Source organism: Ambystoma mexicanum, chromosome 7q, assembly GCF_040938575.1.
Source record: "Ambystoma mexicanum isolate Mex_15411 chromosome 7q, UKY_AmexF1_1, whole genome shotgun sequence".
NCBI classification, from domain to species: domain Eukaryota; kingdom Metazoa; phylum Chordata; class Amphibia; order Caudata; family Ambystomatidae; genus Ambystoma; species Ambystoma mexicanum.
The window spans coordinates 1,104,722,848-1,104,745,767 of NC_090941.1; the positions used below are offsets into that span (position 1 = coordinate 1,104,722,848).

Here is a 22,920-nt window from a genome sequence, read left to right on the forward strand (position 1 = left end):
AACTCCAAGGAGGTTCGCCAGCAGGTTTACCCAGCCGAGGAGCATGGGCGATGCTTTCTCGTTCCCCTGGGAGGGCCTGTTTCTATACGCGTTCCCTCCATTGCCATTGCTGATCCGGCTCATCAACCAGCTCAAGAGGTCACGGTGCAGGATGATCCTCGTCGCACCTGCGTGGCTGTAACGCTCACCTGGTTCCCTCGGAGGCGCTGGTCTTGACTGGGCGGTGAAAACGTCTTCAACGTTAGGCGTAGGATTCGTTTGGCTCCCGGATTTGACCCCTTCCTCACCGAAAGCTTGACCTGCAGAGTGAGGTGTCTACAAGTGGAAAATCAAGGTATTAGTGGCTGGAAGGTTGGGAGAAGTTCTTAGCCCCTCTCTCCCTCTCTTCCCGTGGTACTCGGGTGATTGTTGTGCTCACCTTAAGTAAGTGAATGCTGAGCTCTCCATCCTGCGTCTTGTGCAGGGGCGCTGGATCCAGTTACTTCACTGGATGTGAGTTCCGCCTCTTGATTGCAGAGGGTAGTTGAGAGCGAAGCCGCCGTTTGCTGCACGAGCGTGACTTGTAAGTATTAAAGTTCTCTTTAGATTGCTCTCTTCAAATGTCTTTTTCCCTAATGTCTATGTCTTTTACTTTTCAGATGCTGTCGATGCCAAAGAAGATGCTCTCCCCGATTCGTGGCAGAGAGCGTAACAAGAAGATGATGAATTCGAAGGCACGTAAGTAGGAAGGCTGTTTTGCCATAGAATGCACCTTAATGTCCCCTTTTGTCTCTACAGGTGCCGGAATGCAGTGCGAGCAAGGTTGGAGCAAGCGCAACACAGGTAAGCAGTATTGTAACCAAGCGTTACTAACCAATGTTCTTTGTCTTTGCAGGCCCGATGCCGGACGAGAAATGCAGAAAAAACGTCTTGGATGCTGCCGATGGATCGGGTGAGTTGAAGCGCTAACTTTGCCTTTGTCTAACCTGTGCCTTTTGTTTCGCAGGAGCCGCTGAAGATTGAAGATTGGTTCCCAGCAGGTAATTTTCATAATTACAGGATCCGGAGCTGAAGATTCGCTGGAGCTGACACGGTGAGCGTCCTGCTGCAGATGCAGAATAACGCGAAGCATGTGGTACCAATCGGGTGTGGTTTAAATAGCCCATAGGAGTGCTTAGGTGTCTTCTTCCACAGCAGCCTCGCCCAGGTAAAAGAGTTCCTGCTTCCAGAAGGGTTCCAGCAGCAATGATCCAGGGAGTGGTGCCTGCCCCACCCAGAAGGAAAAGTAGTCCCTGCCAGAAGAGAGTAAAGCCTCATCTTGCTGGTAAGTAAGCAGCATGGTCTGCTCCAGGTAGGTTCACCCAAGCACCTTTACACTTGATATGAGCCCGGCGCTTCCTGTGCCGGGACGGATCCTTACTATGAGCCTGGCACCACTGGTGCCAGGACAAGGTCCAAAAGGTCCCTATTGGGACTTGCTGGTGCCGATAAGACATGTTATGAGCCTGCTTCCAAGGATGTTGGGTAGGTCCTGACTCCTTGAAAGCAGTGGTCATGACAGTGGCCGAGGCAGATATGGTTCCCGGACCTTCTGGACTTGTCAGCGTCCCCGTCAATCAAGCTGCCAGTGGACGCGGATCTTCTCTCCAGGGAAGGAGGCGCCATCCTCCATCACGACCCGAAGTCGCTGAGCTTGCAGGCCTGGCTCCTGCAGCGTTAGAGTTTGGAGGATACGACATACCGGCCGACTGCAGAGAGGTTCTTGCAAAGGCCAGGGCGTCCTCAACTCTTAAATGCTACGGACACAAATGGAAGAGGTTCTCTGTCTGGTGCCACGCACAGAAGATTAACCCTCTACGGATTACGGTTCCCCAAGTACTGCCGTACCTACTGACGCTGGCCAAAGCTGGACTGGCGCACGCGTCCATCAAGATTCATCTTGCTGCGATCTCCCGATACACCAGAACCACGGGGCGGACGTCTTTGTGGTCTCATCGTCTGGTGAAAGAGTTCATGAAGGGACTGTTCAGATCGTTCCCGCCAGTGAAGGCTCCGGCCCCGGGGTGGGAGCTCAACGTGGTGCTGACCAAGCTCATGGGACCTCCGTTCGAGCCTCTGCACTCGGCTCCGTTGAAGTTCTTGTCGTGGAAAACAGCGTTTCTTGTGGCCATCACCTTCACACAACGGGTGGGAGAGATCCAGGCCCTTTCCTGCAAGGCCCCGTACTTGACTTTTCACGACACGAGGGTAGTGCTCAGGACGCACCCCTCCTTCATGCCCAAGGTGCCGTCGCACTTCCACCTCAACGAACCCTTGGTGTTGCCTGTTTTCTTCCCGTCGCCTTCGTCGCCGGCTGAAAGGACTTTGCACTCGCTGGATGTGGCTAGAGCGCTGAAGTTCTACGTGGACCGCACGAAGTATTTTCGGAAGACGTCACAACTCTTTGTGAACTTTGGACCTGTCAATCAGGGGAAGGCTCTCTCGAAGGCTTCCATTTCCAGATGGCTCTCCGGCTGTATCATGTACTGTCATCGGTTGGCAAACCGACCGCTGCCTGGCCGTCCGAGAGCCCATTCCACCAGAGCGATCGCAGCTACCACGGCGTTCCTATCTGGTGTGCCCTTGCTGGACATCTGCAGGGCTGCTACGTGGAGGTCGACGCACACCTTCACGAAATTCTACTGCGTCGATCGGGATTCCAGGGAGGAGTCCAGGGTCGGCCAAGCAGTGCTGTGCAACCTGTTCACCTAAGGTGAGCCTGGTGAGGAGGTAAGAATTGCTTAATATTGAGTTTGATGTAATGCTTAATGTTGAGCCTTTGCCACCTCCCGTGGTTGTGCATGTGTGTACTGCTATGTATTCTTTATTCATGAGCATGTGAATCCATGCCAGACCCCATGCTGGAGAAGGAACAAGTTACTTACCTGTAACTGTTGTTCTCCAGCATGGGTCTGGCATGGATTCACATGCGAACCCTCCCGCCTACCCCTCTGCGGCTCTTCACTTGGTCATACTGCCACTTCACGTGCTACCAAATCTGAAGATGGCTGCCAGAGGCGGGGCTTAGGTAGAGGGCAGTCATTGGCTGTGGTCAGTATGATGCAGAGATCAGTGATTGGTTACTACTACGAAAGACAGATCAGAAACGAAACTGATACTGATTTTTTCTTTACCGAGGATTCCCAGCCTGACGACGGGGAATATTATATTCATGAGCATGTGAATCCATGCCAGACCCATGCTGGAGAACAACAGTTACAGGTAAGTAACTTGTTCCTGATCTTCAGAGGTTTCCGTGTGATAGGGGAAGAACAAGTTCTATGCGTTTTAGGCTCAACCAGGTACCGACTCTCGAGAGGACATGGCACTGGGGTAATAAAGATGCATCGGGCTCTAGTCCTCTTTACTTTCGGTGTCGGTTTTGTGGAGATATCAACTCCCAAGCACTTGGTGCTCACTTGTCCGTATTTTGAGCCTACGCGTGTCTTGATTTTCAAAGATAGGTTTGATAAAGATTCAGAGCTGTCAGTGAACCTTTTTTGGAGTAGATGTATGTGGGGGGCTACATATTTCCCTAATTGTGGCTTTGAATGCGTTCCTGCAAGGTGTAACTAAAGAACTGGAAAAAATGGATTTGTCATTTAATGTTAATCATGGACGCTAGAGCCTCAGTTTTTAATGAGCTCTATTAATTTGATTCAATTATATTGTTATACTCTGTGATGAGTTTGATGTGATGGGCAAATGTGATGTATTATGGATTTTAAGGGTTATGTATTCTATGAGAGGTTTTTCTACATGTTGTCTAAGGTTTTTTGTAAGCTAAACACCCAACAATAAAAAAATAAACTCCACAGCCTTTTGTCTTCCTCCTTGCCCGAGTGGGGACAAATCCCAGTGGGGAGGGGGAATGGGGGAGTGGGTGGCTGTCCTGATTGGACAACCAGACCGCCCCTTCTTGTAAAATGCAGGGAGAGAATGCAGAAGTTATGTTGTAGTTCCTGATAAATACTGCGAACCTGGAAGCTGAACCTGAAGAGGATGATGGAAAATCGGCTGGAACGATTTCCGGTGACCGGAGAGCCTGCTGTATAACTGGAGCCTCTGTAGCCCCTCCTTCCATTCGACCTGGGTACTCCAGAAACGACGACTCTGACCCACAGCATGGTGAGACCCACTAGACTCAACACCTGTATTTTGAGCCATACCAACCGTTGCTGCGACCTTGTGTTGCTGCAATTCTCCAGCATGGGGTCTGGCATGGATTCACATGCTCCTGCTCATGAATATTCCCCGTCGTCAGGCTGGGAATCCTCGGTAAAGAAAAATCAGTATCAGTTTTGTTTCTGATCTGTCTTTCGTAGTAGTAACCAATCACTGATCTCGCCGTCATACTGACCACAGCCAATGACTGCCCTCTACCTAAGCCCCGCCTCTGGCAGCCATCTTCAGATTTTTACTGCACGTTCAAGTGTTGGGAGTCCTCGTGCTTAGCTCTCGAGATTTTACTGCGTGTTTTGCTCTTTTTCAGGTGAATTTTCACATTTTTTCGGTTAATCGAGCCTCAAGCTCCACCGTTTCTATTCCCGTTAACGGCTACCCGTTACAGGATTTTCCTACGCCCCTCAAGGGTGAAGATTTCGTCGAATCAACTTCTTGGAGGATTCCAGAAGATTCGCGGCCTACTTCGAGATGGCCCAGGACGCGAGTTCGTCACCCGGACCCAAGCTATTTCGCAGCTGCCCTGGATGCCGGCTGCAGAATGTGTTTAAGGAAGACGAACATTTGCGATGCCTCTACTGTCTTCATGGGGACAAGACTCATGTAGAGAAGGACTGCCAGTTCTGCAAGAACTTGTCGGAGCGGACCATGAGGGACCGTCGATCCCGTCTCGCCAGCTGGTTGGAGAAGGGCTCAACGGGTGAGAAGAAGAAGAAAGGGTCCGAGCGGGCTTCTAAGTCCTGTGCGGGTGCCCCGGCGACGGGGGCCCAACACCAGGCCAAGCGCCGAAAGGTTGGGCTCTTCGGTCGCCAGGCAGAGCGCGCCTTCCCCGGCAACGTCAACCACGAGCCAGCGCTCCGGTTCAGGGAAGAGTAAGTCCGAGACCCCGGGTAAGCTTCGGGAGAAGCCCCGTCCGATCTCGGAAGAGGGGGAGCGAGGCGTCGCCCCTCCCCCTAAGGAGAAGGCCTGGGACGCACCTAAGGTGGTGAAGGCCCCTACCCAGCAGGCAAAGGCCTCTATCGAGGCGATTGTGGCGACTCTGGCCAAGCCGGCAGAGACCCCGCCAACGGAGACTGCCTCCGGGACTAGAGTTTCCCTGCCGCCAAGGAGGGAATCCTCTTTTCAGCCCATCGTCATGGCCACCATGATGGAAGAAGCGAGGGGGGCACGGTAGCCTCCTCGAGCTCGGAGTCGGCCTCGGAGGAGGAACTGACCGAGGCCGTGAGGAATGTCTGCGATCCAGTCCTTATGCTCTGAGATGAGGACGAGATTACCACGGCCCAGGCCAGAGGACCCGCAACCTGGCCCGTCGGGAAGTCCTCAGAACAAACGACGGAGGACCCAACCCTCTCCTCCACTCGCCCCCGTAAGGCCTACAGTTCCCTCCTCATCCTCCCACGAGTCGGGAGATGACGGTGCGATGGGCTCGATGACGGGTTCTGAGGGCGACGACGACGGAACGGGTCTCCCGTCGCACGGGCCTCGCCGCCCGACGAGATTGGCTCATTCCACGCCATGATCGCCAGGGCGTCCGAATTGTTCCAGCTCTGCCCGGAGGAGCAGAAAAAGGAATGATTTCTATATCAGTGCCGGGAGGCCAAGAGGAAGACTGTCATCGCGGTGCCTCTAATCGATGACATCTGGGAGGAGGGCCTGTCTGTTCTCAAGAACCCCTCCACGGCACCAGCCAAACGGGACCGGTACGAGAAGAAGTACCGGGTCCCCGAAACCGCTCCCCTGTGCCTCAGGGCCCAGCCAACGCCAGACTCGGTCATCTCGGCGGCGGCGAAGAAGAAAGCGGCGGGGTCGGGAGCCTCGACGTCGAATTCCCCGCCGGACGGCGAGGGAAAGAAGTTGGACGCCATGGGGCGGCGGGTCATTTCGTCGGCGGCGACCACGATCAAAGCGGCCAACGCCCTGGTGATCGTGGCCCGTTACGACAGGGAGCTCTGGTTTAAGCTGGCCCCCACATTGGACTTCCTACCGGACGACAAGAGGTCCGAGGCCCTGGAAATACTTCAGGAAGGCGAGGTGGCGTCGGACCACGCCATAACGGTGGCAACCGATATTGCCGATACCGGGTTCCGCCAGCTGGGCAACGGTGTTTTCCTACGACGACGGGGTTGGCTCCGGGCGACCACCTTCCGTCAGGACGTCCAGACCAGGGTGTTGGACATGCCGTTCGACGGCAACAACTTGCTCGGGAAGGCGGTGGACGAATCCCTCCAAGCCATAAAGACGGAGACGGCCCGCGCCCTAGGAGCCCTTCAGCAACGACGGCCCTTTTGGAGCTCCGGAGGCAGACAGGGTACCTCCAAGGGATCCAGCGGTGGCTCGTCCTACCGCCAGGCGGCACGCTCCTCGTCTCAGGAGGCCTACAGGGGTCGCGGCAAGCAGGGAGCGCCTCGCCGCCGTCGGCAAGGTGGCCAGGGCGGCAAGGTCACCGCTTCCAAGCAGGACTGAACCGGCCGTGGTCTCGGGTCCCCACCGATGCACCCCGGTGGGAGGCCGGCTGACGAAGTTCGTCGCCGTGTGGAAGTCCATCTCCACCGACCGTTGGGTGCTGGATACCCTGGCAAGAGGACACTCTATCGAATTCCTGAAGAAGTGCCCTCACGTTCCACCTGTGACCAGGAAGGATAGTCACGTCCCGCAACTGCTGTTGGAAGTACGGGCGATGCTCAGGAAAGGCGCCATCGAGCTTGTCCCGAAGAGACTCCGGGGTGTACTCAAGGTACTTCCTCGTCAGGAAGAAGATGGGCGGCTGGCGCCCCATCCTGGATCTTCGTCGTTTGAACAAATGCATCTGGTCACAAAAGTTCAGGATGGTTACCCTCCAGCACGTACTGGGACAGCTGGAGGAAGGCGACTTTCTATGGTCGTTGGACCTGGAGGATGCATACTTCCATGTTCCCATCCTCAAAAGTCACCAAAAGTTCTTCAGGTTCGTCGTCCAGGGACGCCACTACCAATTCAGAGCACTGCCGTTCGGATTGAAGTCAGCCCCCAGGGTCTTTACCAAGTGCCTAGCACCTGTGGCAGCGCGGCTGCGCCTGTAGGGGATCCACGTCTACCACTACCTGGACGACTGGCTCATCCGCTCAAGGACGAGGGAACTCGCCGTCGAACACTCTGCGAGGACCGTCCAGCTACTCACAGGCCTGGGATTCGCCATAAATTACCCAAAGTCCCACCTGGTGCCGTCGCAGGTGGCCCTGTTTCTGGCAGCGAAGCTCGATACAGTGAGGCGCCTGGCGGCACCGTCGGAAGAACAGACGAAGACCATTCTAGGCAAGGTGCAGCGCCGGTTAGCCACGGACGTGGCCAGGGTGAGGCCCATCAAGTCCCTCCTGGGGATGATGTCCTCTTGCATCTACCTGTTGCGCCTCTGCAGACTACAGATGCGCCCTCTTCAGGAATTTCTCGACGCCCGTTGGATGCAGGCGACGGGCACCTTCGAAGAAAGGGTCCCCCTCAACGAGGTGTTCCGGCGGGCGATTCAGTGGTGGGGCGTTCGAGCGCACCTCACGGCGGGCAAGGACTTTCAGACGCCAGCGTACCAGGAGACGGTGACGACGGATGCCTCCCTGGAAGGTTGGGGCGCCCACACCGGAGATCTCCACGCAAGAGGCCTCTGGCTCCCGGAGGAGAGGCTCCTGCACATCAACGTCCTGGAACTCCGAGCCATGTTCTGGGCTCTCAAATCGTTCCTCCCGTCGCTCAAGGGCAAGGTGGTGCGGATCTTCACGGACAACACCACGACAATGTTTTACATACGGAAGCACGGAGGCACCAGATCCCCAGCCCTATCCAAGGAGGCACAGGATCTGTGGCACTGGGCGGTCGCCCAGGGGATGTTCCTGGTTCCCTTCCACCTGGCAGGAGAAAGAAACACCATCGCCGACTCGCTCAGCAGGGAGCTGCGCGCGTGTCACGAGTGGGAACTGCGCCAGGATCAGGTGGATCAACTCTTCCGACGATGGGGCAAACCCCAAATCGACCTGTTCGCAACAGCGACGAACTCTAAGTGCAAGAGGTTCGCCAGCAGGTTTCCCCAGCCGAGAAGCATGGGCGATGCGTTCTCGTTCCCCTGGGACAGCCTATACCTGTATGCATTCCCTCCGTTGCTGCTTCGACTCATCAACCAGCTCAAGAGGTCCCGGTGCAGGATGATCCTCGTCGCACCGGCGTGGCCGAGGCAGATCTGGTTCCCGGACCTTCTGGACTTGTCAACATCCCCTCCCATCAAGCTGTCGGCGACGTGGACCTTCTCTCCAGAGAAGGAGGCGCCATCTTCCACCATGACCCGGCGTCGCTGAACCTGCAGGCTTGGCTCCTGCAGCGCTAGAGTTTGGAGGCTACGATATACTGGCTGATTGCAGAGAGGTTCTTGCAAAGGCCAGGGCGTCCTCGACTCTCAAATGCTACAGTCATAAGTGGAAGAGGTTCTCTATCTGGTGCCGAGCACAGAAGATCAACCCCCTACGGATTAAGGCCCCTCAAGTGCTGCCGTACCTGCTATCGCTGGCAAAGGCTGGGCTAGCCCATGCCTCCATTAAGATTCATCTGGCGGCGATCTCCAGATATACCAGAACCACAGGACGGACGTCTCCGAGTTTATGAAAGAGTTTATGAAAGGACTGTTCCGGTCGTTCCTGCCGGTGAAGGCCCCGGCGTGGGAACTTAACGTGGTGCTGACCAGGCTCATGGGGGCCCCCATTCGAACCGATGCACTCCGCACCGATGAAGTTTGTGTCATGGAAGACTGCATTCCTGGTGGCCATTACCTCCGCACGACGAGTGGGAGAGATCCAGGCCCTGTCCTGCAAAGCACCGTACTTAACTTTCCATGCCTCAAGGGTGGTGTTTAGGACGCACCCCTCCTTTATGCCCAAGGTGCCGTCGGACTTCCATCTTAACGAGCCCTTGGTGTTACCTGTTTTCTTCCCGTCTCCTTCGTCCCCGGCCGAGAGGACTTTGCACTCGGTGGATGTGGCTAGAGCGCTGAAGTTCTACGTGGACCGCATGAAGAGTTTTCGGAGGACATCACAGCTATTCGTGAACTTTCGACCTGTGAATCAAGGGAAGGCTCTCTCGAAGTCTTCTATTTCCAGATGGCTCTCCGGCTGCATCATGCACTGCCACCGGTTGGCTAACCGACCGCTGCCAGGCCGTCCGAGAGCCCATTCGACCAGAACGATCGCTGCTACTACGGCGTTCCGATCTGGTGTGCCCCTGCTGGACATCTGCAGGGCTGCTACGTGGAGGTCGACGCAGACCTTCACGAGATTCTACTGCGTCGATCGGGATTCCAGAGAGGAGTCCAGGGTCGGCCAAGCAGTGCTGCGCAACCTGTTCGCTTAAGGTGAGCCTGGTGAGGAGGTAAGAGGTGCTTAATGTTGAGTTTTTTGTATTGCTTAATGTTGAGCCTTTTGCCACCCCCCGTGGTTGTGCATGTGTGTACTGCTATGTATTATTTTATTCATGAGCATGTGAATCCATGCCAGACCCCATGCTGGAGAAGGAACAAGTTACTTACCTGCAACTGTTGTTCTCCAGCATGGGTCTGGCATGGATTCACATGCGAACCCTCCAGCCTACCCCTCTGCGGCTCTTCACTTGGTCATACTGCCACTTCACGTGCTACCAAATCTGAAGATGGCTGCCAGAGGCGGGGCTTAGGTAGAGGGCAGTCATGGGGGCGTGGCTTGGCGCCGATGGCGAGCGGTAGCTGATCCGCCGAGCTCCGGCCGAGACGCCGTTTCCTGATCCTTTTTCTCCGGCTCGCGTGCGACCCCGACTTCTGAGAAGGAACGAGCGGTTGGGCGAAGCAGCCCTGCACCTGAATAGTTGTTGGGCCCACCAAATTGGACCCCCCTGAGACTCCGGTGGCCCTGAATCGGTTCTCCCCCCCTCCCGTTCTTACTGGATCCAAGATGGCGCCCCGCACAGCATAGCGGTGCCTGCGAGGGGTACCCCCTCCCCCAACGGATTCCAGGGCCCGGCGGGGAGAGGCAGCAGCAAAAGAGAGGCTCCGCTCTTCTAGAGACCACCTCTACGGACCACACCATCACACACGGGGGCAGACCACAGCTCACGGCCCGATATTTGGCCAGGTGAAGGGCCCCACCAGTGATCTCACAAGTGAACTAACTTTTGAGGCCTAAAAACACCCGCAACCATCGCTCCAAGATGGCCGCCAAGAACAAGACCAGAGCCGCCACCATGGACTCCTTTGTTTCCACCAGGGCGAAGACCCCCACTCAATCCAAGGCCAGCTCCTCTGAAGTTGCCCAGTCGAGCGAAGAGGTGGCGGCCGATAACCACTCTCAGATACTTGATGCTATAGCCTCGCTAAAGACGCATATAGACTCCAAGATCGACGAATTCAAAGTCGATATTCAACTGATCCGCCAGGACGCTCGCAACTTAACGGAGAGGGTCGCGACCGTTGAACAGTCGGCAGAGGAAGCCTCCACGGCCATCACAGCCATAAAGTCCGAAGTTGTCCTCCTGAAGAGGAAAGTCACCTTTTTGGAGGAAAAGGCGGAGGAGGCCGAAGGTCGGGCCAGACGGAGCAATATCAGGATCCTGGGGGTCCCGGAGGGGAACGAGGGAGTAAATACCACATCCTTCGTCGAAACCCTTCTGCTACAAGAAATAGGGGCCGGCAAATTGACCCAGGGATTCTCTGTCGAAAGGGCCCACAGATCCCTTCAGAGGCGCCCTCCCCCCGGATCGCACCCCAGACCCATAATCGCTAAGATACTGAACTTTCAGGACAGAGAAACTATCTTACGGCGATCCAGGGAGGGGGGCCCCATCGAGCGAGGAGACTCCAAAATCTCCATTTATCCGGACTACACGCAGAAGGTACAAAGAGAGCGGAACTCATTTGTCCCGATAAAAGCCCGGCTCCGACAACTGAACCTAAAATATAGACTACTTTATCCATCGCGCCTAAGGGTTGTCTACAGGGAGAGAGTGGTATTTCTCGAGAACCCAGATGCGGCCAACATGTGGCTTGAGGATAATAACCTGGCGGATGGCAAGGACAACTCACAGACTGAGACCTAACCCCCCAGCGACCCCCATGTAAGAAACATCGCACGTGAGACCGGAATACAGAAGGTAATCCAACTACAGTTTTTTCATTTGGAAACGGCCTCGTTCGGCTCTGCCGCCAGGCCCTTGCCCCACCCCCAGCGTAGTATTTACCCGGTCTGGGCACCCGCCTGACCCAGCTCGCGCCCGACTCCCGGATGGGCTCCGACGGCTCGAGAGCGCCTGAGCACCGCGACAATGTTGTAGTTGCTGGGCGCACCAGTTTAAGTTTTGTTGTTAGTTTTATTAGTTGTACAGTCTTCATGCCTCTTTTGCCAACGCAGACCGAGATGGGTCTGGGACATGACACCGATGAACGAAATGCAGTGGTATCCCCCCTGCAGCCCACCCGAACAAGACTAAAGTGGAGTCGGACCCCAGAGTCCCACACCAAATCTGAAACTCGAACCGGATGGCGGCACAGCTTACTGTAATGACCTGGAATGTGCGGGGCATGGGCTCATACCTCAGGCGCAATCGTATACAGTCCTACCTCAGGAGGAAGAAAATCTCCATTGCACTCCTTCAAGAGACTCACCTCACGACGGAGGCCATGTCTAAAATTGCAGACCGATGGGCTGGGACTGTTAGAGGGTCCCCCTACTCTAAATACGCCAGAGGGGTGCTAATATGGATAAGCCCGGACGTCCCCTTCCAGATGGAGGGAAGTGAACAAGATAAAGAAGGGAGATTCACAGCGATTTGGGGCACATTGGAACAAACCCCAGTCTGCTTCATCAACTCTTACTTCCCTCATCACGGGATATCGGCGTACCTCGCCACATTGATAACGAAGCTGACTCGGTACCGGGACCGCACCTTCATATGGGGAGGGGACTTCAACTGTGTTGCTGACACGAGTGCAGACAGATCGCTGCCCCCCCCACGCCCGAGCAGCCTCACATCCGGTGCCTTGAGGGAAACTCTGGAGCAACTCAACTTAGTGGACATCTGGAGGGAACACCATCCGACCGACAGGTCCTACTCCCACTACTCAGCTCCACACGGAGTTCACACAAGAATTGACTATCTGTTCATCAATAAGGAACTTACCCCACACATAGCAACCACAGAATACCTGGGGCGGACGATCTCCGACCACTCCCCACTGACCATGTTATGGCAAATGAGAGGCCCCAGACCCCCGATCCCCATGTGGAGGATGCCGACCGCGGCACTTGCGGACCTCGAGTTCAGGGAAACCCTTGCCGAAAAATTGGAAGAATACTTGGAGAACAACATCGGTTCGGTCCCCTCCTGGGGCACATTATGGGAAGCAATGAAGGTGGTGACCAGAGGCGAAATCATATCGAGAGCCGGCGGAACTCGCAGGCAGTTGCGGAGAACCCTGGAAGCACAGGAAGCTGAGATCTCCCGACTGGAGTCCACATGCGACAACTCTATGGAGACAGAGACCAAGCTGAAGGAAGCCCGCACAGAATGTCAGCAGGCATGGGAAAGACTGGAAAAATTTGATTTCGCCACGCACACCGCCAGATCTCATAAAGAATCGGACAAACCGGGAAGACTACTAGCATGGCTCTGCAAACGGGAACACCCCAAACATCTCCCAGTGGAGATACGGGACGCTAATGGGTCATCCCACTCGACTCAGCTAGGGATCAATGAAGCCTTTGCTAAATTCTACACAGAACTGTATACCCACAAGACCCAGATTCCTGCTGCAGACATCATAGACACACTCGAGGAGATAGAACTTCCCCACATTTCGCTCGAGCAGAGAGAGGAGCTGGAAACCGAGATCACTCTTGAGGACGTTCTAGGGGCAATCAGGTCCCTCTCCAACAACAAAGCCCCTGGCAGTGACGGCCTCCCACCTGAGTTCTATAAAGCGTATGAGTCCATCCTTGCCCCAGTTCTCCACGAGGTCTACCAGGAGGCACACACGGATGGGATTCTCCCCAACACCATGAAGGAAACCATAATAGTCCCCATGCTCAAGCCACACAAATCGCCCACCGACTGTGAGTCCTATCGCCCTCTGGCTATGCTAAACTACGATGCCAAGATCCTCACATCCATATTGGCCCGCAAGCTAGCCAGGGTGGTGGGTTCCATCGTTCACGAAGATCAGAACGGATTCGTTCCTGGGCGCAACACCACTGCTAACCTCCGGAGGTTGCAGCATGTAATGGCCGAAACATATGACAGGGACGAGGACCTGGCGGTGTTGTCGCTCGACGCCATCAAGGCCTTCGACTCCATATACTGGGAGTGGATCAGGGAGGTCCTGAGAAGATTTGGCTTTGGAGGGGGCTTCATCAGGTGGGTTGAGGTCCTCTACAATTCCCCGACGGCGAGAGTAAGAACGGGAAGAGTGGTTTCAGCGGCTTGGGATATACAAAGGGGAACAAGGCAGGGCTGCCCGTTATCACCCATGCTGTACATACTGGGCCTGGAACCGATTGCATTATACTTCAGGCAGCAGCTTTTCGATGCTGGCATTAAGGTGGGCAATGCACACCACATAATATCCTTGTATGCAGACGACGTCCTTCTTTACCTAAGCTCCCCCGAAGTTAACGCGCCAACCGCGTTGGAGATACTGGACAACTATGCGAAGTACTCAGGGATCCGCTTTAGTAGGAATAAGTCCTCTGCCTTCCCCTTGGCGGGCTTACGCAACATTCCGGAAAACAATCTCCCAGAGATAGGAATAAGCTGGCAACTGGTCCAGTTCCGTTATTTGGGGATCAACATAAGCCACACCCCGCTACTCATGCATGAACACAACACCGAGGCCGCCATCACGAGTCTCCGAAGTTCTATAAAGTTTTGGTCCAAGCTCCCATTGGCCATGGTGGGCAGGGCAGCGATTGTCAAGATGATCGTACTCCCCCGATTCCTGTATTTCTTCGTAAACATTTGCCATTACATTAGACCGTCCTTCTTCAAGAAGCTGGAGGCCATCATCAGGGACTTCCTTTGGGGCCCACACAGGCATAAACTGTCGCTGTCCGTCCTCTCTCTTCCACACAAAGAAGGCGGAATAAAGTTACCGGATCTCCAGTTGTACTACCTGGCTGCCCAGCTGAGTCACATAACGAGATGGCTCTCGGATGAGCCTTCAGCAGAGACCGAACTGCTGAGGCAACCCTCGGACAATGTGATCCCCAAGGAGATCCTATGGCACCCTACATGGCAACCCCCGGTCCCCTCCATGGTGATTGACCTGGGAAGAAAGATATGGGCCAGGTCCTGCTGCATCAGGCGAATACGACACCCATACTCTCCGGACAATCCCATCCTAGCAGACACCTGTCGAACGGCTGCAGACATCTCTACGGCAAGGAGGTGGGAAGAGGCCGGCATTTACACATGGAGCGACATGTATGAGGAGGGAGAATTCAGGGATTTCGAATCTCTTAAGGCTGCCGATGGAATTCCCCCGGGCCAGTTCCTCTGGTACCATCGCCTCAAACAAACTGCTAAGAAACAATGGACCGGATGGCCGGAGGAGCCCTCCCCTGACCCTCTGCTACAAGAGATGCATGACCTCTCGGACGGCTGGAGACCTGTCTCCAGGCTTTACAGCAGACTATGTGATAAAACCAACCCTAAATGCGAAGATCTGAGGACAAAATGGGAGGCGGACCTTGAGACCCCGATTTCAGATAAAGAATGGGAAAGAGCGCTGATATTTCCCAAAAAAGTATCCAGGAACACCAGGTTTGGCCAGATCCAATTGAACGTTCTTTACAGGACATACATGACCCCACATAGGGTTGCCTCCTTCAATAAGACATCCTCCCCTGCATGCCCCTGGTGCGGGAATGATAAAGCAGATGTGATTCACATGTTCTGGACCTGCACCAAGGCGATGGCACTGTGGTCCAAGGCCAAACAGACCTGCATGGACGCCGGAATGACAAGATACGAATGGACTCCTGGCGAGTGCCTCCTGGGGACCTACCCCAGACCTAGCAAATCCAAGCACGCTGTTAAATTAATGGACATCTCATGTATCCTGGCTAAAAGAACAATAGCGATGGCCTGGAAGACGCCGTCGGGCCCCAGGCAAGAGAGATGGCTCAAAGAACTCGAGAGATGGACAACAGCTGAAACCAGGGCCTGGCAGGAAGGAATCACGAACAGTGGCGAAACCGAAGGTGGCACTTTGGAATCATGGAAGGCCCTCCTCAGAGACATACGCTTCAGCGCTGACTACAAACCCCCCTGAAGTCCCACACCACTGCATTGACACTGCTCGGATGCCGGCATTGGTGGAACCACCCCTGTGTTTGACCCCTCTTGCTTCCTGAAACTTTGGGTCATTGCCCCTAACCCACCCGTCCACTGTAAGTTTGCTACAACATGAAGACTGTTGTTGATTTGTTTGTTCCCCCCCCCTTGTTTCCCCCTCACCGTCTCCTCCCCAGTTCAAACCAATGTTGATTTCTTGTTGTATTGCACGTTTTCTTTTTCTTTTTTCTATCAAAACCAATAAAATACGTTTTAAAAAAAAGGTAGAGGGCAGTCATTGGCTGTGGTCAGTATGACGCAGAGATCAGTGATTGGTTACTACTACGAAAGACAGATCAGAAACGAAACTGATACTGATTTTTCTTTACCGAGGATTCCCAGCCTGATGACGGGGAATATTCATGAGCATGAGCATGTAACTTGTTCCTACCCCAATACCCTGGGACCTCGAGCCACAGTGCGGTGCATTGTCTTCCGAATCTCGCTGAAACTTCGTGGGCATCGTGGTGGATCTCCAGAGACACAAATCGAGCTTGAAAAGTCCCCTCATCAGAGTCCTGAATCTTTGTAACAACGAGAATTCAACCGCAACTTTTTCTGTGCTCCTTGAAAAGGCACCAACTCGGCAGAATCACATTCAGCCGTGAGGAAATCCTTGCTCAGAGCCTTCATCGATCCCTGCTGCAAAGGTCCATCTGCGGTCTTGTTTTCAGTCACCACAACAAGGAATCCACTGACAGGGTATTTGGCTGCAGATCCTGAAGTGCTCTTGCTACATGATCTTCAATGCTGAGGTACTGTGTTGGCTTGGGTATGTACTTACCTTAAGTCTCTTAGGGTTTCTGTGTAGCTGTGGGGTGTTTTCTGTGATGGGGAGGCCTCTCATCCAGTGCACCCAGTCCCACTGCTAGAATCCTGCTAGGGTGAAGCCCTGGACCCTCTTCTAACTCTAAAGTAAAATACTCACCCGTTTGCCCAGTCTTCCTAAGGAACTCTGACTTTTACTACTTAAGAACCTATCCTGACACTACCTGTTGGACACTAGATCCTAGTGACCTCCCCCACCCTCCTGCCACTGAGAACACTCATGCTCCAAGAACCAGGGAAAGACTTTTAAGGGATTTGGCCTTTTGCCTAGAAAAGAAAATAAGTGTTTAAAAGTTACTTGCTTGTAAATAGTTTGTTGGTAACTGTAACTCTGAGTGAACAGTTACAAAAGTTCTTAACTTGGATGTGTGATGCACTGTTCTTAGAAGTATGGTTAACATCTTTTCTTTCCTTAGAAACTGTTTTCCCATTCTAACAGAAAGTAGATGTGAAGGTATATTACTCTCCTGTGATTAAGTTGGGCCTCTTCCCAAAAGTAACGTGTTGGTTTCACCAGATTATTCCTGCAGGATAATTGTATGAGTGTCCTCCAACTGTTGGTATCACCAGATTAGTGCTGTTAGGATAATTGTTTGTCTCCAAACTGGGTCTTGCTTCCCCTGACTTGCTGATATCCTGTCCAGAATAAGTCTGTATGAGGCTGTTGTTAGGGAGAATTCTCTTATAAGGCTAATTTCCCAAACCTAGTGAGTCCCCCAGCAGCTTTGCTGGATTTTTGGGGTTTGTTTTCTTCTCGTGCTAGGAGTGAGACTCTCTTCCTCCCACTCTTAGGCATGATTTGAGGTATGTCTTTGACGTTTTGTGTGCTTATGGGCTATGGGGTCTTTTACTCCATAGGGTATCATCTGTTTTTGTGTATGTTACACTGCACCCTCAGTGCATTAACACAGGGGTGTCATAGTGACCCCCAAACATAGACTCCATACCCTGGGACTGACTGTCTCCCAGGGCATGTAAAGCCAGCATTGACTTTCGTAGTCCAAAATTGTGAACAGAACCAGTACAAACCATCATATTGTGGAAGTACTGGACGGGGTTAATTCGATTGCCCCTGGGTCTGTTTCCAAGGGGGCACTGTCCAGTCCCCCTTGTGGTGTTTCTGGCTGGTGGCAGTGGTTACCACGCCAAATATTCCACCGGAATATTTCCTATGGGATTTTCGCATTGATTTTAAACGCACCACTTTTTTGGTGCAATGTTAAAGATACTGCCGGTTTATTTAATATTAATCACCGGTTGGGTCTTTTTGCCAGAACTCTTTTCTAAAATGGTGTTTGTGTCCTTCTCTAACTCCAACCAAGGTCGGGCCCTTTGTTCCACTTTCTGGCGGGCTTCTCCACAGAAGCCCTCCAACTGGTGCCACTCTGGGTTCCACAGGATGGGTGGGTGGGGGAATTGGCACCCTGAACTGCGTTGCCTTAGCAACTCAAATCCACTCTGTTCTGATTGGCCCAGTGGTGAGCTGCCCGGCTCACCACTTAGCATGTATGAGTGACAGCTAGGCTGTTGAATGGGGATTTATTTGTCTGCATAAAAGCAGGGCTTTTGGGACTGGAACTTCAGAACTCGCCACAGGACCTAAGAAATCCGAAGAGGGGAGAAGCTGAGCCATCTGCAACGACGACGCCACCGGTGGAACACTGCTGTAACGACCTCACCACTTTCCCGACGACAAGAGAAGATCTTCTGCTGAAAGTCTTCTTCCTCTGAGCTGGTGGGATCAACCAGTTCGCCATTTCGCCTTCCAGGACATCTCTTGGTCGAATCAGCCGTGCCAAGCACCCCGGCGGCCGGATAGCCAAGCTTCACCACTGTGACCGCGAATACCAGGAATGCACCTTTTAACCGACGAACTCCGTGGCTGGTTTCTTCCCTGGGCAGTGCAACGTCTCCAAGTTTCCTCCTCGACGATATCCTCTTCCCCTGGTCGAAACCACGAACTGCACCCGCTGCCAGGAACAACTACCACCGCTGGAGCTTCCTCAACTTTAAAGGTACACCTGGCCTCCCTTTCTACGGTTTGCTAAAGGTGACCCTTAAATCCTTTGCTTTCCAACTGGGTTGGTCCCCAGACCTTCTACCTTTACCTTTTGAACCACCCCAACCTCTTTTGAACATTTTTACAAAGACTTGAATGCATTTTTCAACTGTGTGATCTTGGGCACATTTCACCTTGCTCCATTTAAAGTGGGCCTGGCCTATGAACTTTGGCTCTACAGTAGACTCGGCCTTCTTTAACTTGTTTTGGTCTTTTAAAAGTGTTGGGAACGGTTTTATTTTTGAGACCTGCCTTTTTCTCTCCCTTTTACTTAATTATTGGAGTGCCATCTAAGTTACGCGCTCACCTCTGTTTTGACAAAAAGTGGTGTTTTGACTTAGACTTGTCTAATAATAAAGGGAGGTGTGTATACTTTTCTGATTGTTTGGAACTTGCTTTGATTAATAGTGCTAGTGTATTTTCTAAAGTGTGTTTTTAATAAATAAATATATACTTTTGATACAAAGCTCTGGTCAGTGTTTGCTTGCTCTACTGTGATTGTGGTCCTATTGTGTATCCTCTGGATACTGCCTAACTCTTCTTGAGGGAGGTCTGACTGCTCGGCCACAGCTACCAGGTAAATCTGGGTGGTGCAGACTGCTACCAATTGGGTTTACTGCTTACGCCTGTAGTCTTAATCTTCTTGCAGTGTTCCCCAAGGGAACTGCACAGGATTCTGCCCAACAGCTGTTCCTTACCTAGAATAAATTGGAGTCATTCAGTTAAGTGTAACATTGGGTTTTACTTTCCCACTGCTATCTAACCCAAAACTCATAGTCTGTAATTCTAACTGTCCCTTATAAGTCATACATCAGTTACTTGTAGAGCTGAGAAAGATCTAACCTTGACTCTGTGTTAGATTTAAAAAGTATATGGGTTTTACTTACCTTGAGTTAGCTGTGTGGCACCCAAAAATAAGTTACCAGAGTTACTGCTCATCTCTACTTGTGTTTCACTGATCTCAAAAGCACCTGTAATTGAATGTAACATCCTTAGTGTGTTATTACAAAAGTAGTTATAGGTTTTCACTGTACCTGGAATAAATGTTTCATTATTCACAAAAAGTAGATTGTCACTGTACAACTGGTAGGGTCTACTGCCCTTCCATTACTGAATGGAATTGTGAAAGTAACCATTTTTTTTTTTTTTTTTTACTCCCCAAGAATAGGTGTGACCTATACTGAATGTGTATGAAAAGGTTTCGACTTCCCTAGAACTACTATTGGGTATTCCAAAAAGGTTTATACTTTGGTGGTCTGTGTACCTTCAAGTATAGTGTTGTGTTTTTGTAATTGTGATTTCATATAATGTTATTCCTCAATTTATCTAGGCCTACCTGTATTTAAATAAATCCTTTATTTTTTACAATACATAGTGTTTGTGTTTCTTTGGACCATTTGTATTACAATTTCACTTGTTCTGATTCTACAGCCCTCTCGCCCTCTTACGATACGCCTGAGTGCTCTGTCCACGCTACCCTGAACCCAGGTGGTACAGCCTTGTACTAAGAGTGGAGTCTTGTAATGCCTCAGTTGAATGGTTTTACTAAGCCTGTGCTAACGCTGTGCAAAGATACTGCCTCTAACTTTAAGCTCTGCTAGTATTTCTCTAACCAACTGTTTTCCTTCCAAACAGACAATATATTATAGGGTTTTGCTAACTAAATGTGACTACCGTTTTTCTCTTGTCTTATGGGAGTGCGCAGTAGAACGGATTATACGGTGGAACTGTCAGTGTCAAACGCTGTAACAATTGTAACCGCAAGCAACTACAAACTAAGCATTGGCCTTTTAAAAGTATTCTAAAGTGATTTGGTTCAATGTGCTGAGTATTTAAAAAGTAATTTGTGTATAGATAATACATCTATATTTAACTATACATTTATTAAGTGTTTCTTTAAATTGCTTTACTAACTAGGTTGGGTGTACGTACCTACAGCTCACATCTGTCGCTTATAATCAGCCTCACTGCTCTGCCACTCTACAAAGGTTCCATGAGTAGTACAGACTGATACTAAGAGTTGGGGGGGGGGGGATCTAAAAACAGTTGGGATGGTTTTATTGGTCTTACCTCATAGTGGACTTTAGGTAAACTCCCCTAACACCACAATCTATGTATGTCCACATATGTATTGTCCCCCGAGACTTTTCCACAACTCCACAACCTGGCCAGAATGTCAATCAAACTCATGCCATTGTAAGAAGCTCATTGCTTCTCGTCAAATCTGATTTCTTATCTATTGTACGTTCTTTTGTGATCAAAAGAGCAGGGTTCCTCCTGTATATAAATAAATACTAATTTCTGTCTACTGATTTCTAAGCTGAATTGTGTTCTGTTTTCCTGTAGGGTTGTGAGCGGCTCACGTGATGCTACCTTGCGGCTCTGGGACATTGAAACAGGGCAATGTCTGCATGTGCTGATGGGGCATGTGGCTGCAGTTCGATGTGTGCAGTATGATGGCAAGAAGGTGGTTAGTGGAGCATACGACTACACTGTGAAGGTCTGGGACCCAGAGACAGAAACCTGCATCCACACACTGCAAGGACACACCAACAGAGTCTACTCCTTACAGGTAGCTCTACCCTGTAGCCCTCAGGACTCGATTGTGAATATAGATTACCCCTGCTATCTGCGCAGGGAGTATTAATTCTATTAAAGACTAGGAGGCGAGCATTATGCTTCATCTTCATTTATTACTACTCTTCAGCAGTTCAACAAAACACTATAAAAAATCGTGAAAAGCGTAAACTTTGCTTTCCTCTTTTCCTTTCCTTCTTTCTTTTTTTTTTTTTTTTTAACTACAATGTCCATGAGTCTCTGTAGTCCATGCCCTTTCCACCAGTCATAACCCACTTCCTGTGCTCGGGCTCCTCCTCTGCTTTTACTCGCTCTGAAACTGCACAAGTCCATTAACTGATCCTCGCCAACAGAGCGAAGGTTCTTCTGAACTTTAAAACTCCACCGCCGGTGTCCTCCCGGTCTGCTACTCTCAGCTACGGCACGGCCATCAGTTATTCTTCTGATCTTCCCCTATGAAACAGAAATAGAAAGTCTTAGGGTGGTGCGTCTGTAGTGTACTTCACTCATATAATGCAACGACATTTAGTACAGTACATTACTTCGGGAGGGAATTTAATGCTCGCCTCCTAGTCTTTAATAGAATTAATACTCCCTGCGCAGATAGCAGGGGTAATCTATATTCTATGACAAGACTGGAGGCGAGCATTATGCTTGTTCAAAGCTGCCCAACACTGTACTAGCCAGACCCTCTGTTGGCTTAAAGTAAAATTCTTTAAAGGTACGGTCGTTTGACCAGTCCGCTGTTAGCATTATTACATTCAAGGGCACTCCCGCTCTCGCTGCTGACGATGCCATCGCACCCCTCACTGAATGCGCTCCATACATGTCCACATTCACACCCGCTGCATGCATGATCTCCTTTACCCATCTAGCTATAGTAGCTGATGTTACGGCGTGATAGGGTTTCCTGCGCGCTATTAGCAACTGGGTAACCTGCGCTGCTCTGTTCTCTGCTGTTCTACTCTCGTATTCTTTAATACACCGTGCAACGCACCACTTCGAATTGCCCGGAAAATACGGATAATGCACTGTGGAGGTACCTGTCTTGGTTCTCCTAGCAATAGAGAACGTGACTCCTTCCGGTCCGAAAGCTCGTCTGTTAATCTCCAGAGCTTTAACGTCTGACACTCGTTTGCATGAGATTAGACATAATAACATAGCTAGCTTACCGGATAGTTGTTTACGGGTAAGACATTTATCCGTCGGCCAATCCGATAATAGTCTTAATACTGTCGCCACATCCCATGTCGAATTATATCTGGGCACTGGTGGCACTCTGAACTTTGCTCCTCTAACGAGCCTGACTACCGCGGGGTGTTCTCCTGCTGGCCCTCCTTCTATTGGAATGTGTCCCGCTGATATAGCTGATCTGTACACCCCTATCGTACGAAAAGCTTTCCCGTCCTGCAGTAAGTTCGCTAAGAAATTTAGAATTACCACTACAGGTGCTGAAACGGGATGAACACCTCTGTCCTTGCACCAGCTTGTCCATTTTGCCCAAGCTGCGTCATAGCTCCTCCTAGTGGAGGGAGCCCAGGATTCTGCGATAAGCTGAGCTGCTTGCTCCGAAATTCCTGGCAGGGCCCAACGTCTCCTGATATCCTGCACGCGACTAAGGGGAGTGTCCCTCTCACTCTCAGAGGATGACACAACCCAGCTGGGTCCGTGATCAATCGCTCTCCTTCGGGAAGCACTCTGGGTAAGTCTGCTAGTAGCTCCATTAGCGTTGGAAACCACACTTGTGACTTCCACAACGGTGCGACCAACACCAGTTCCGCTCTCTCCCTCCGACACTTCGCTAGAACTCTGTTCAACATTGCGAAGGGGGGAAAAGCGTAATGCGGTCCTCCTGTCCACTCTTGCAGGAACGCATCCGTTCCCTGCGC

The 22,920-nt window shown here is 51.8% G+C and overlaps 1 protein-coding gene across 2 annotated transcripts in view; it reads left to right on the forward strand.

Annotated features, from left to right (window-relative positions):
* LOC138528653 (F-box/WD repeat-containing protein 7-like) overlaps window positions 1-22,920 on the forward strand; it is an 865,213-nt gene that overhangs the window by 800,352 nt on the left and 41,941 nt on the right. For both annotated transcript variants that reach the window (XM_069640473.1, XM_069640474.1), the window contains one exon: window positions 20,801-21,026. In XM_069640473.1, the coding sequence (XP_069496574.1) occupies window positions 20,801-21,026 (226 nt within the window). The remainder of the gene's footprint in view (window positions 1-20,800; window positions 21,027-22,920) is intronic.